Source organism: Olea europaea, chromosome 9 (assembly GCF_002742605.1).
Source record: "Olea europaea var. sylvestris chromosome 9, O_europaea_v1, whole genome shotgun sequence".
NCBI lineage: Eukaryota > Viridiplantae > Streptophyta > Magnoliopsida > Lamiales > Oleaceae > Olea > Olea europaea.
Genome location: NC_036245.1, coordinates 5,930,107 through 5,945,972, shown reverse-complemented (window position 1 = coordinate 5,945,972; position 15,866 = coordinate 5,930,107). Strand labels below are relative to the sequence as shown.

The window sequence follows — 15,866 nt, the reverse complement described above, 5'->3', positions numbered from 1 at the left end:
GGGTTTTGAGGAGCAGGGGCATCTTCTCTGATGTCCTCATCAGCAGGAGAGATCCAAACTCCCGTTGATGCAGACAGCCTTTTCAGCTCCCTCCTTTGCTCCTCGAGAAAACCCTCTAAGAAGGCCATGTCGAACCTGGGCCTTTCCTGGCAAATGTACTTAACAATCTCCTTTAGAGCCACCACGTAGGCATCCTGAGCTAAGGCATCAAACTCAGGGGACGATCTCCAGATCTCCACGGCCCTGATAGCCTTCGTCTCAGCCTCTTCCACTCATTTGATCGTCGCTTTTGCCCTCTCATTTGCCTTAGTCACCTTCTTAACGGCCTCCCAAGCTTGGGCTCGCTCTTCTTCAGTATTCTTCTACCGCTTCAGCCCAAATCTTCATTACCTTATTATTGTCTGCCAGTTGGAGTTCGGCAGCCAGACTCACATTCAGCTCTTCACCCATTTTGTTGAGCTTATCTTCATAATCCTTCTACTTTGCAGCAAACTTAGCTATCTCTGCCTCTATGCTATTATAAAGACAAAGAAATTGGTCCCTAGCCTCCAGCAATTTATCAAGCTCGGCCTTCACCTGTTTTAGCACCAAAATTCATGAGTCAAACTAATTGTATGTAAGAACATAAACCCCTAAGTACTGCAGATCGAAGGGAGTACCTTATCTCCACTGCCATCATGTACAAAACAGAGCCATAACCATGGAGTTGTGCAGTTACTAGGGCCTCACCGATGGGCATCTCACGTAGGTAGCCCTGTTCCCTTTCACCTCAACTTCTTGTAAGTAGATTAGCTGAGTCCTGTAAGGGTCGAGGAAGCGCAGAAGTTGTCTCTCTCGATGGTGGGGAGCTCAGAGATAGTCCAGAAAAATCTCAGGATGGTGACCCAGTATTGCGTCCAAATTCAACCTCTGCAAATCTAGAAATCTATCTTGCGATCTAGCCGAGTTGGTCGCAGCAACAATTGGAGCAGTAGGAGCTAGCAAAGGTAGAGTTGGGGATGATAGAGTAAAGGTAAACACCAGAGGCGAGCTTAGCAGAGGTGCAGCCTCAGGGATTGTGGTCGCAGCTGGCGTACCAAATCGATTCCTTTTCAAATGAGGGGCCTCTTCCTCAGTCTCTTCAGAATGGCTATCAGCCCGAACTGTAGTATCTCCTTTTTCCTTTGGCCGCAGCCGCTGCCTTGGGCACTTTGTATCCTAACTTTTCGGGCTGGTCAGCTGAAATATGACCAAAGTAAACATAACCCAGCTTCTTAAAATAGCCCAATCGCAGTATAGTAAAAATAACTTAATCCTTACCTCGGCTAGAAGGTATAGATGTGAACTTTTCAAACTCAAACGTGTCTTAGCCTCTGCCTGAATCAAACCTGCCTGGAAGAGGTTTGTCTCTGAGATCACGTATTTGCAGGACCTCTGTCTTTTTGGAAGGGCCCTGATCTCCTCAGCACGTCTCTAGGTCCTTAGTCAAGGTCGTCCTTTTATAGTCTGCAAAAGAAAATAGAGTGATTAGTCCCGCCACACCTATTACCTCAGGTAAACATCAGAGAATCGTTACTTACACAATGAATTGTAGAGGGATGAAACAGCGTCTTCCCTATTCAATTTGATAGGATGAAACTGCCATCCCTGCGACACATAAAAAACTCTTCTTTCCACTTCTTAATGCAGGATGGAGTATCCTACACAAGAGAACCTCCCGTCCTCAGTCTTACACTAGTGTACCACCACCTCAAATTTTTCCCATTTTCCTTAAAAGTAAACAGAGAGTTAAATTGATCTACTTCTAGTTCAGGATTTCCTAACTTGTCCCACAAAATCAAGATGGCTATCAGAGTTCATCAGCCAGTGAGAGCTATACCCTAGAAAGAAAGAAAATTTCGTATAACCCTAGGAATGGAAAGCCTAAGGTTGACGTGCAGAATGGCCGAGTTTAGAGCCACGCATCCCTCGAGGGGAGCGTTAGCCCGGTCAGAAAGCTTGGGGATTTTCATGATTACCGAGCTAGGGATGCCATACTTAGATCGCCAGCTCGCCAGCGAATCACTTGTTACAACTGATTTGTATGAACTAGTCCCCATTCCTCTTGGCCATCCCCTTCACTGACCTCATGAAACCCAACCACCCCTCCTTTCAAGCTCTTACGGCCTGAATCCATGGGACTACATTGATTGGGTTAGTAACAGAAATGGGGTAAGAGTTAGGACCTCTTGACAACTTGATGAATTACTTGAAGTGGACGAGATGGACTTTTCCTATTGGTTCCCCAGAAATGAACCCTAGACTCGTTTGAAGTCATGCAAAGGTCGTAAGAAAATTATGAATTTACAGGATGAAAAGAAGAAGCAGAGGAATATTGGAGGACTGAGAACTGAGGACCTCACTCAAAAAGTATAGGACAATACGCTCAGAAGTTTTGTTCATCACATTTGAAAGAAAAGTCGTGCAGAGTAAATGGTAAAAATGAAAGGCCAAAATGAATTTAAAAGGGGAAAACCAAGGGATTCTAAATCTGGACCGTTCATTTAAAAAATGGTGGGAGATATGAATGGCTCAAAATCGTTATGACCAAAACGATGTAGTTTCATGGCCAAGCTTCTCGAAGAAGCCACTATAAGTGCCATACAACTCATACCAACAAAAATACAACACTTGGCCCTACCATAAATGACATTTCTAGAGAAAAAGAAAGGTCGACACTAGAGATCAGTACTTTTCATAAACAGAACTGACTCGAGATAACTGTTGACCATCGAACTCCGGGCTCATATGAGTCATTCACAGGCCCCGCCTCAGGCATATGTGAGTTTGACCATAAACTTCAGCTCGATATACTGCCGTCGTGGTCTCAAGAGACACAATGATTTTCTCTTGTCACATCACCCTCTCAATCACATACACTTGTAGAGGGTGACATCATCATCGCCCAAAGCCATCAATCCAAGGCCCCGAATCTCCAACCTCTTGCAGGCCATCATTACCTAAGAAGAACATTGGTACATGGCAACTGGCCTCGTCAACCAATCACAGGAGAACTCGACGACCAGACTTTCGAGCTCGGTCCTGTAGCTGATTTGATATAATTTCGGCTGGAGTCATGTACAAATAGTAGGGAAATGGTTCTCTTTAAGGACAAGTGAACTTTCTTGCAAACACATTACACAATTTAGTTTTCTAGACATACATTTTGGTCTTTTTCATAATAAAGGAAGATTGCCCTTTTTTTAAAATTGACTCAAGATTAATCTTTACAAATTTTGACGTCAACATATTTGATTGATAGATGTAGATGAATTTGAGATTGAAATGCTACCTTCATTATGTTCAAATCAAAGGTGTCTTATCAAAGTGAAGCAAGGCTTCCTTCAAATCCATCTGCGTGAAAACTGCTTATATCTTAACTTGCCATAAAAATCTTGTGTCTCGATTCAATAAAGAAATATCATATTTCATCGTTGACATGCGGAATACTCAACCTTGATTTGATACTACTTGTTATGAATTGTAAGATAATAACAATAATGAAATAAACAAATACAAAATAAGAACACCAAAATTTATGTGAAAAACCATAATGGGAAAAAAGCAGAGGTAATGGAGGAGAGATTTACTATAATCAATAGTAATTGTGATTACATCAAGATCTTAACACTCTCAATTAATATCTAAATCTCTCAAAATGTTGTATAAATGTTATGGAAACGAAACAAGCTGTGACTTGTATATATGAACCCTAGAAATCAATTTGTAGATGAATAAGGTCCAAAAACACATCAAAACATGAAACGGGCTTAGTCTAGCCCTGTCACTAGTGGTAGGTGAGCTACAGCTCTACCACTTGGGCGCCAGGCGAACGACAAGTCTTAGGAGAAAATATGCATATGCTGCTCAAGCAGCCAATTAGCGGTAGACTAGCAAAAATGTAACGACTTTTCTTTTTGGTCCATAATTTTGATCTCTTCAAGACCACTTCAATCAAAACTCCAATACCCATTAGAAGTTAGGTCAAACTATAACACATGTCAATTTTGACCGTTATGATTTTCCCCAAGGCAAAAGTGTCTCGTCTTGACCAAAATATCTTCTTGAATCCACTCCATGGATATGGACAATTTGCACTTTCATAGAATCCTCTAATTTGCATAATTAACTACCTCTAAATTACTGTCCTGCACTATTGGAGGAAGCCCTTTTCTTAATACATCTTTGATCAACTTGCACAAATGGGGACCATTTTGTTAGTGATTTTAAACTCCTCAAATTCTTCATGCATTATAGTCCACAAAATATCTTGGATGGCCTTTAACCCCTAGCCACAAGCCATTCCTATATTTTGCCATATACGTGATTTCGGTCCTTCAAGGCCTTTTATAGCACTCTTCAACGCGCTCATGGTTCGATCAGTTTTGAGTCAAATTGGAAGAACAAAAAGATTCCACACTTGAAAAGCATCTCTACACCTGCTATTTTCATTTCATCTTTGACCAATCATACATAAGGTAGGGTCATTAGAGTGAGTACATTAGAGATGGAAAGTAAAGGTTCTAAGCTCTGCTCTTTCAAATGATTTCATCTTGTCTATTATACTCTGTATGTGTTATTTTCAATTTTCTCTATGCTTCTTGTATGCTATAGTCATTAAGAAACAAATCCTTAATGGTCCCCTTTCTTGAGAGTTCCAACCTCTATTGATCTAAAGCTACTTTTAGCCCCATTATATAAAAATTAATCTTCAAATTCATTTTCAAATGTACATTCTTTCAATAAAACATTTTTACACATAAACTCAATTTTTTTTGTCGATCCTAGATCCGTCTCTATCTATGAATAATAATACATTATTATTTTTAAAGACTGTTATTGTGAGAATTTTTTCTTCTTTAGGAGTAATAAAATAATCCAAATAAAACACTCTGTTTTAATAAATTCTACAATATTCAACTAAAATATTAATTTAGATTATTTCTTCTTCAAAAAATAATTATACAATATTTTTCGAAAATATTGTACTTAAATGAAGAATGGGAAACATGACATTCAAATAAATATTTATCTATCATAAATCTTTATAGTCAGAACGATATGTGTAGATAGAATAACTATACCACTTTATTATGCAATTCATAGTTAAGAGAATATTAACATTTTCTTTGAGATAGAAAAGAAGAGTTTCTTTGTAAACTCAATTTGTAAAATGTGAGGGAGAGCCCCGACCATAGCGACTTTAGAGACTTCTCTCTCGACTTTAACAGCGACAAAAAGGTTCTCCGAGAGGCTTTCCTTTCTGGTTTACTATGGTCTTGACTTTCTTCGATTAAAGGAAAAATTATTTTTCCTACCTCAACTGACTAGAAATTTGTGAGCAGAAAGAGGAATAAATTTTGCTAACTCAATTGACAAGAATTTCGTACTGATAGAGAGATAAAGATAAGAAAGTAAACAAGTTAATAGATTATTAGTAATTATTTTCTCAAAAATAATTCAAGATCTCAAAATTTTGCTCCTCCTTGAGTTCAAGATTATTAGTAATTATTTTCTAGGACAGGAAGAATTTCCATTCCTATGGAAGCACACCTCAATCACATAAGAACTAGCAAACCAAACTTGTGCCTATTATCACCGATCTTGGACATGAACTTTGCAGGAGTTTTACAGAAAAGGTATTTATTTGTAGCAAAATACTGAGGGAGTACAATACTGTTTTAATTATATATAAAATATTAAGCTCAAATTTCATCTTAAAATGTTAATTTCGTTAAGTGAAGTAGTTCAAGTATTTATACATTAATAATTATACATTAATAATATTTCAATACTTAATCTCTTTGGAATTTATCAGTCAACTTAATATGTTCTATCAAAATAATGGTTCGTTTGAGAGCATCAATTTTAAAATTCGGGTGCTTGTTTGAATCTTAGTTGGATCTTATTCACTTGAATTTAATGAACTTTGATATTATATTAAAACCTAAATTTTCATCTTAAAATGTTAACATTATTTAGAGGGAGTTTAGAAACTTATATGTTGTGCCCATAACATGAAAGACCTTGTGAAAGAGCTCCATATATAGCGTTTGGTATGACCATTCATCCAAAACCCATAACCGTTCATAAATGTTGTAACTTACAAAGAAATAGTTTAACCATTTCATAAAAAGCTAAGGACCCGTCTGGTTTGTATTTTAATTTGAATTTTTAGTTTTGAGTTTTGAGTTTATTTTTCTATTTTCTGTTTTGAGTGTCTATTTTAAAATTTCTAACAATGCGTTTGATTTGTCATTTTGAAAAATTATTTCTCAAAACCAAATACTAGAAACAGTTTGGTTTGAAATTTTGAAAAATTATTTTATGATATATTAATTCTTTAAATTTGATTATTCAATAATAATAGAACAATTTTATGTTAATATATTATGAAGTATTGTAGACATTTTAAAGTTAGTGAATCTTATAATATTTTTTCACACTAAAAAATTTAAAATAATAAATACTAAATTAATTTTAAAATATAGGGGGAAAAAATATAAACTAATGAGATGGTCTAAAAATATATTTGTATGTGTTCATTTTAATATTTTTTAAAAAATTTATTTAAATAATCATTAGATAGAAATGTTTTTATTTTTTATTTTTATAAATTTTAAGAATTTTTTTTTTATAATTTTATTTTTTTCAAAATTTTTATTTTTTGGAAGTTATCAATTTTAATTTTTATAGTTTTTAAAATTTTATTGGTTATAATTTTATATTTTATATTTCTTAATTTTTTTAAATTTTATTTAAATGTTTGTTTTTCTTGTTTTGAGTGTTTTCAAAATTTTCACTGGAAACACTCAAATTGTCAAAAATACGTCTTTGACTTTTATGTTATAAATTTATCATAGTTTTCAAAAATGCATTTTCAAAAATATCATATCTAACATGTTTTCAACGTTTTGCAAAACTGAGAACGACTTGAAAATAACAAATCAAATGCACCATAATCCTCGATTTTGTTTTGTTAAAAATCATACTTAGTAGATTTTAGTAAAAGTTTATAAAATATAAAGTTTAAGCCAAAAGTTTATGCATACACTTTTACGAGTCGGGAAAATTCGGCGAGGGGCATGGTCTATTATCTCCAATAAAGTATTGACAAGCAGAATCGAATATCCAATGGTAGTGACAGTGACCAAATCAGAAGTGACATGGCATAAAAATACATTTCTATTGAGACAAGAATGAGATTACTACATGGTCACAAGCCATACTATATATCCAAGAATGCTGAAGTTTTGTACAGTAAATTGCAATCACACAAAATCAATCATTAAAAACTTGAGGGTTCACCTAAAGACCAGAAAACACATGCGTTGGTATAGACAATCGCTTGAATTTAAGGATGTACTACGTTGCAGTAGATTCTGTTTGCTTCTCCTTCGGGGCTGAGAGACTTTCGAGGTTGAGATCCCCAACACCTCTAGGAGGACCAATGCTACAACGAGCCGTACTATGCAACACAATGGCATCCTTTATTTTCTGAAACTGTGAAAGACAAACAAAATATTTATATATAATCAACAAAATGTGGATGTTTCCCGGATTGCTAATAACCAATTGGGGTGGGGCGACACTCCTAAGCAACTGCAACTGACACCTGCAGCTAATTTAGTAGACTTTCTCATTGCATAAGACTTGACAAAACCTAATTGATTTGTCGGTTCAGGTTCAGGTTCAGGTTCAGGTTCAGGTGTATTAAGTTCCACCCATGGAGATGGGGGTGCAACTAAGAAGACATTGGATAGCTGTTTTTCTTCACTTTCTACACGAATCAGTTCACATATTCCGAATTATTACCCCTTTTGAGATTGGTCCCTCCTCTAACCATTACAGAAAGAAAACCAACTGGAGCCATACATTGGTATTATAGCAATTCAATATTTGAAGAGAAGCATTTCCCAAATCTTGAAGTTAAATACTTTGAATCACAAGAATCCAATGAATAGTATTGAATGTTATGCATCGAAATTAGATCGCATACAATAAGCAAAAGCCCAATCAAGGAAGCAGCATTATATACACTCAAATTTACTTACTTTTGCAAGAGAACAAGAGAACGACTCCAGTTGTCCGTCTGCTCCTCGATAGAAGTGGAAATAAGGAAGTACCTTTACATTCAAACTCTTACACATAGGCTTGTTTTCATCGAAATTGACTTTCAGGAACAAAATTTCTGGGTGTTCCTCGGCAGTTCTGCATAGCTGATAATCAAAAACACTATTGACTCACATTTATTTTTTTGAGGTCTGGACATCACATGAAAAAACTATGGTCCAGAAAACAGTATTTTTATTAAGAAAAGAGATGATGTTAATATCTTTGTGCTCATTCCAAAACTGAGGTGTACAGAATTAGTTTCGAAATCTCAGAGTTATGCAACATGGAAGGTATATTCTAGATGTAGAACAAATTAAGTCAATTATGATTTTATAGTATTTTCCTTTTTGATTAATATTGCCTTTTATTATGATTTTTAAGACAATTGATTTTGTTTCCTTATAAAGAAGAACCTAATTTCCTTATTAATTCTAGATTGAATGCTACATAAAGGGGTTCTTTGATTGTAATAGATACATTATTATTGAATAAAACTGAAATTTTCCTCCTAAATCTCTCTTCTTGTTCTCTCCTCAAGTTGTTCTTCTTCTTGTTCTCCGCATCACAGTGTCATCAAGAACAATACATTATGCTTCGCTTATGGCAATTAAACTGTTTCGCAACTGTTCTCTCCTGCATGCATATCTCTAAAATACAGTGTTGAAGTACATTTAACTTTGCAGCCCCTTCGTAGATCTATTGATTTAGTTTCATTAAGGACGTAGTTATACCCGTTCAACACGCAAAGACATGATAATTTGATTAGACCAGAACATTTATCACCCGTTGAACAGGTCAAGACGACCAAATCAAACACTTCTTGGATATTGGAGATTAGCTTGACATTATACATGCAACATCTATATATCCTCTCACAAATAAGCAAAAAACAAATAGCATCCCATCTGTTAATAGCTAGTTATGAAACAAGTTATGAAGCCCAATTAGAAGATTCAGTAGAACTTTAAACCCAGAATCTATGTCGTAAAAATCTCTGGCTCAAGTCCGGAAAATATTCCTTCCCTTAAATGATAAGACTTGAACCGCAAAGAGTGTGAATTAGAAACTTTTACCCTGATCACTTACACCTTGAAGCCAAGGCACTATAGAAGAGGTTCATTTATAGTCTTTTACAAGCTAAAATTTGAAGTTTTCATGAGAGTACAAATTTCTGATCTATAAAAGGCCACATAATGAATGTTAAAGTTGGTATACGTAACTCTAAATCACTGACTGCAGATGTTAACCTATGTTTCTCAGTACTGATCATTTAACTTCAGAAGCGTACTTCGTTATCAAAATAATGACACTGCTAATTAGAACTGAAAAATTAACTAGTAATAATTATTACCTTGGGAAATAGTGCTCGACACGAAGCGCACCATGTTCCATAGAACTCGACAATAACTAGTCTGTCCCCAGCCCCACTCAAGGCATTTAAGAATTCTTGTGTTGAGTGAATGTCAATCATATTGGGGCCTGCATTCCTTTCCCACCACTTAGGTTGCTCAGTTTCAGTAACAGTTGCATGTACCTAAATAAAGCACCAGCGAAGAGTCATAATTAACTTTAAGAAGATGAAACTGGCACGCAAAATTTAAAAACTCGTATGCAAGCAGAAAAGTATGCTGAAAGAGACATAGTTTTTGATATAATAATTAGCCTAATCAGGTTTTAAAATCACAAAATGGAAAGCTTCCTAACTCTAATAGCAAAAACACAGGATGGACAGAGAGAAACATCAAAATTAATCATGGGAAAACTGCCAAGAGGCCCAATTTTTTCAATTACAGAATATCCAAAAGATATTATCCTAATCCAAAAAGTCCTGAAGAAGATCATCCGTCACCACATAACTTGTCATTTTCTGACTATATCATCCTGCCTATGCCCTGTTTCTCCATGAATAATTGTAAGGCAGATGGGAAAATTATGAGACTCACAAATTCATTTAACATAACTAACATAAAATAGAAGTCCTGCAAATCTGATGATGGAAGCCGACTACATCATCAGTCTATCATTGAGAGATTACGAGGACCAGAAAAGGGCAACACTGAATTTATCATGTCTACAAGAGCAAATAACTATTTCTTTTACAGCTTTAGCGGCAATGAGAAGCTTTGAAACCAAGAATAATGAAAATACATACATACATACATACATACATACATACATACATACATACATACATACATACATATATATATTCAACAAAACTCCAGTGGCACTTTTTTTATATATCAATAGATGCAGATAATTGAGAGAGTCTAGATCTTTAAGATATGTTTTATCAAATTGTTAACACGTCTTCATGGGATGGGGAACTATAGCTGCAAAAGGGAATGGGATAGAAAAAGAAACAAGATGATGAGGGGGCGGGGCTACTGTAGGCCAATCACAAACTTTTATTACATTGTAGTGAAAGTACTAGATGGTTAGACCATTACGAGTCAAATTATCCAGTTGAATATTCAGACAGCAAAATGAGTTACCTTCAGGATGAAACTTTATTGAAGGTATTCAGTTAATTTTTTTCCGAATTTATAATCATGTAAAGCCACAACAGAATCTAAAATTTTTCTTGACTTCATCTACATTCTACATATTTAAGAAACTCTATCATTATTTCTTCGTAGTGTGCCCCGAGCTTATATGAAGGAGGAGGAGTATGTTATCCAAAAATGACCCGTACAATTATAACAAAGAAAATGAATGAAGAAATAAGGAAAAACGAGATGGTGCGAGGTATACCAAAGAAAATCTCCTTAATGATGCATACGTGCGAGGTGCAAAGTGCATCTCTAAAGCACATACTACACCCTTTGCGATATGCGCGAATGTGCTTTGACCCTAGTGGTGGCTAGCTTTGGCTTAAGAACATTTGTAAGAGACTCTTTAAACATAAAATGCTCTTTATTTTAAAGAGCCAACCCTTAAAATCATAGATGAAATATAGAGAAAAATAATAAGCATTTCTGGGAGTAGTAAAAATAAGTGTTAAATATAAAGAAAAAAAAGTCTCTTCAAGATGCTCTAAGGCATTAGTGGCTAGTAGTTTTAAATTACTATCTCATAGGTATTTCACTATATAAACAAGTTACAAACTCGTAATTTTTCAATGTGGGATTCAATACGACTCTTACACGCTTAAAATATTCTAATGGGCTTTAACATCCTATGGGATTATTGTGGACTTTTCCAATTCGCCCAATTAATCATAATAGCATATTACATTAAATATTTTGAATTTAATGTTTCAACCAAATTATTTCCAAAATATTAAGGTTCAGCACAAAACTCTCACATTATGATGTGAATCCTTCATGAGTTTTGTTAAATGCATCAAATTCAGAGCCAAGGCATACCCCCACAAGCAACACGAGACATATGCTCAGATTTATTGAGAAGTGTAAGTTTCCTCACTCTAATGAAAAAAGGATATCAGTCTAAGACAATAGAATTGGGGGCAGGAACTCAGAATCTAGATGTGCTTTGCAAAAATCCTTAGAACTAGTAGACGCAAAGATCAAGAAAAAAGGCACCATGCCTTGCATACTGAAGGTGAACTAAGTATAAGAGAAATGATTAGGGAACATGAGATATAATCTTAACTATATCAATAACGAAAAGAGTGTACATGGAGTTGGAATAATTATCAGTTTTACAAGATTAAGTAATAGAAATTGAACTGGTTGGGGATATGATTATACTATTAAGACTTGTGTTAGAACAAGAAGCATGTATGCTCCAAAATGGGGCTAGCTAAGGTAAATATTTGGTAAGACATGGATAGGTTGAATAAGGTAATCCTACTCAATATAAGATTTTTGTGGAGGAGATCTGAATAGCCATGGGAAGAGAAGTTAAGATATGGTTTTAGGTCATATGACTACTTAATTATCTTAAGAACAGAGGAGAATCTAAGCAAAAAGAAAGAGAAATACAGATTCAAACAAAGTTGAATTCATTAAAAGGATGACAATCTAAGAGTTTGTTCTCTCAGAGAGAAAGTTGGAGGAATCATTTTGATAAATTATTTAGTGGATCTTGGAATTTGCCAAACTTCATTGTAGATAGAAATTTTGCCTAATCTCATAGATAAGGGTCAGCACTCACCAAAATAACTGAGGATATGAAGAGGATAAAGATAAGAACATCGTAACTGGATGGAAACTCTCTTGATTTTTTAGACTTTTAAGTAGATGTAGAACTCGATCAAACATCGTACAAAAAAATTCAAAATCGGCCGAAATTTTCGAGAATAGGGACTAGTTTGTTGTTATTGATTTTTAGACATTCAAACTATATAAATTACAAATATGAAAAAAAAAATGAAAAAGAAAAAGAAACAAGCATGATAAAAACTTACAAAGTGTACAACAAAATTACCCCAAACTATTATACATGGGCATAATAACTTTTGAAAATGCCAAATGAGTTACATAATGAGAAGGCGTTGAACATTACGCAAAGAAGATGGCTTGAATTAGTAAAGGATTACGACTGTGAAATCCATTACCATCGAGGCAAGGCGAGCATAGTGACATATACTTTAAGTAGGAAAACAATAGGCAATATATATTTAGACGAGATAATTTAATCAATGGTCATTGAATTTTGCTATAAGGCCATGTTTGAGCCACATTAATGTAAGAATAAGAATGAAAAATATAGTTGTTCCCTACTCCACACAAGAGATAAAAAGTCTATTTGAGATTATTTAGTTTCCAAAATAGAATTTTGACAAATCACGTAATGATTTTAGGGGATTTTCATTCCAATTGTACATATTTTATTTAGACCTCTGCAATACCATAAAAAGATGTAATACATATGTGAAAATTATTCGGCAAACAATTGTCAAAGTCAAATATGATGATTTGATGTAATGTATAACTATTATATTTTTCATTTTAATGGGCAAATGATGGAAGACAAATCGGGGCTAAGTTACTACTTGCTCACCGATCATTAAAAAGCTACTCATGCTCACTGGACTTTGCTATAGATTACTTTTTGCTCACTGAAATTTAAAAGATTATTCATTTCTCATTTAAATTTGAATAAAGTTACTCATTGCTCACTGAACTTTACTATATATAACATTGATGTAAATGATAAGGGTAATTGATGGGTAACTTTATTTAAATTTAGATAAGCAATGAGTAACCCTTTAAATTTCGGTAATCTATAGCAAAGTTTAGTGAACAAAAAGTAACTTTTTAAATTTCAGTGAACAAGTAGTAATGTATATCAAAGTTAAGATCTGAATATATATTGCCTATTGTTTTCCTACTTAAAGCGTATGTCACTACATTCACCTTGCCTCGATGGTAATGGATTTCACAATCATAATCCTTTACCAATTCGAGCCATCTTTGCCTAATGTTCAACTCCTTGTCATTATGTAACTCATGTGGCATTTTCAAAAGTTATTATTGCCCATGTATAATAGTTTGTGTTATTTTGTTGAATACTTTGTATAGCTATGAAAAATTTCATCTATAACCTAGAACCATCAGCACATAAATTTACGTATATACAAGTATAATCTTTATTCAGACCATTTAAATACAACAACGTGAGCCTTAAAATTACTTTTCTGCCATCCAAACTCAATTAAGTAAAAATCCAGAAGTATATGGCACAGAAGAAAAAGCATCAGAGAAAGTTTCTTGATTGGTTTCTATGTTGCGTCAGCCATTGAAAATAGCCCAAAAAAGGGGATAAAATACAGGCCCATATCAAAAATTTCATTCAAGAAAGTAGAGTCCGTACCTTAAAAGATGCCAATTGCTTGCGAGGTCTAAAGTCAACTGAAGAAGAAGAATCCATAACAGAGGAAGCATCTGAAACAGAAACCACCCCTTTACGTAGCCTTTGATTGGGTGGAAGAATCGGTTGAAAAGAATTCAATGACGAAGAAAATGCAGTCACAATCGAAGAACAAAAAGTCAGTGAATTGCAGGAAAATCTAATCACATCACCCATTTCAGAAAACACACAGCATATAAAAACTTCTTTTCCTCTTTAAACCATGTACGTCTATGTGTGTGTTCTACAATTGGATTATTTTCAAAAATTTCTTTTTCCCCTTTGGCTTTATGGGTTCAACAGTTCTCTCTATATATACGGTGGTCGGGTGTGTATAGGGGAATGTTACATCAATGAGAAAATGAAGGCAAAAATCAAAGCCAACAAGGCTTAGATTTTTCTTGGTCCGTCTCTGAATTCGTGTTCTTTGTGGGTGCCTTGGAGTGAGAACTAATTGTGTGAACCAGAATAATATAAGAAGTGGAAATACATAAGACAAGATCGATGGTTTGTCATTTATTATTATTAAAAAAAAAAAAGAAGAAAAAAAAGAGAGGTTGAACCTCAATCTTGAGGGTCCCCATCGTCCCGTCGAGCTTTATGAGAAAGATAAATCGCGGGATATACCCCAAACAGGTCAGGGAACAAGAGCTGCCTATACACTGTGCCTACAAGGAGTTCAATTTCATGTGTCAGAAATGGAACCCCCATACTGCGACTGTCAGCAAACCTCACTATTGTCGTTTGCACCACTCGACTATATCCCGAGGGGCAAACCATTTTATTATTATTATTATTATTAGGGTTCAGGGTTGTAAAACGATTTTAAGTTCTATTTCTTGGGAGAATAAACTTTATAATAATGACTTAGAAAATCTTACAGTTAAAGAATAAAGAAATTTTTTGAGTTTATATGTAAAATTATTTTATTAAAAAAATATATCATTAAAAATAAGTACGAAAAAATGAATTTTAAATAATGAATATCAACATGGGTCAAGTAAATTTCATCAATCGAGGGATTAAACTTCACTTTAATTTTAAATTGTATTACTCTAACATATTCTATCGCTCATGTTTCTCAAGTTAATCGAATTTGATTATATCTTAATTGATATTCTACATAACTGTTACAATACTTAATAACAAAAACGATAATGAGGGCTATGGCAGTATTTTTAACGTAAAAGATCAAAAGAAGAGGTTTTTTTTTTTTTATATATATATATATATATATTTAAATACTACTTTTAACGCAAAGAAAAGCTAAGATCCACTGTGGCATGATTGTCAATTAAGCAATTTTTATAAATTTGTATGCTATAGGTGAAGAAGTGGTGAAATTTTAAAATATATTTGAAGTTTAATGACTCAATTGAAACTAAATTTAGGGACTCAATTACGATAAATTAAAATTTTAATAACTCAATTGAAATTTCACACCCAAATAAGATTTTGATTTCAATTTTGTCTGTTTGTTAGTTGTTGTTTACTGTTGCCACAACGTGATACGGCTGTGTTTGGATGCACTTAAAAGTACTTTAAAACTTGATTATTTCATTCAACTCAAAAAAGGGAATTTTGATTAAACGGAAAGGACATATGCATTGCTTAACCTTGTACATTTTTAATGTGTAGGAAATAGGGATAACAAAAAAACTCGTTCAATCCAATACTCGCGGAACCTTGTTTTGAATGGAACAAGGATTACCTGCCTAACCATTTAAAATGACAGGGATCATTGTCCCGAAATGAATACGAGGTGGGAATGGGAAATATAGTCCCCTTCCCGCCTCACTACCTTACCCCCTCTATTTAAAGTTAACTTCAAATTTAATTTTTTATTAAACAAAAATAAAATATTTGTCGTCATTCTTAAAGAAAATATAAGTTATTCTTAATAAATTGAAAAAAAA

General features: G+C 34.2%; 1 protein-coding gene across 1 annotated transcript; it reads right to left on the bottom strand.

Moving 5' to 3' along the window:
- Positions 1-7,180: 7,180 nt before the first annotated feature.
- LOC111399503 (thioredoxin-like 2, chloroplastic) lies at positions 7,181-14,410 on the bottom strand. The gene is made up of 4 exons (XM_023026857.1): positions 13,915-14,410; positions 9,485-9,667; positions 8,073-8,237; positions 7,181-7,521 (listed from the first exon to the last, which is right to left on the bottom strand). The coding sequence occupies exons 1-4, from the start codon at positions 14,125-14,127 to the stop codon at positions 7,384-7,386; spliced, it is 699 nt and encodes a 232-aa protein (XP_022882625.1). The 5' UTR covers positions 14,128-14,410; the 3' UTR covers positions 7,181-7,383.
- Positions 14,411-15,866: the final 1,456 nt, after the last annotated feature.

Excerpts from the sequence above, each read along its gene's own strand:
- LOC111399503 (XM_023026857.1), bottom strand. The coding sequence starts at position 14,127 with ATGGGTGATGTGATTAGATTTTCCTGCAATTCACTGACTTTTTGTTCT. Across the intron at positions 8,238-9,484 it reads GTCGAGCACTATTTCCCAAG|CTATGCAGAACTGCCGAGGA; the intron begins GTAATAATTATT and ends TTTGATTATCAG. Across the intron at positions 7,522-8,072 it reads TCTCTTGTTCTCTTGCAAAA|TTTCAGAAAATAAAGGATGC; the intron begins GTAAGTAAATTT and ends TGTCTTTCACAG.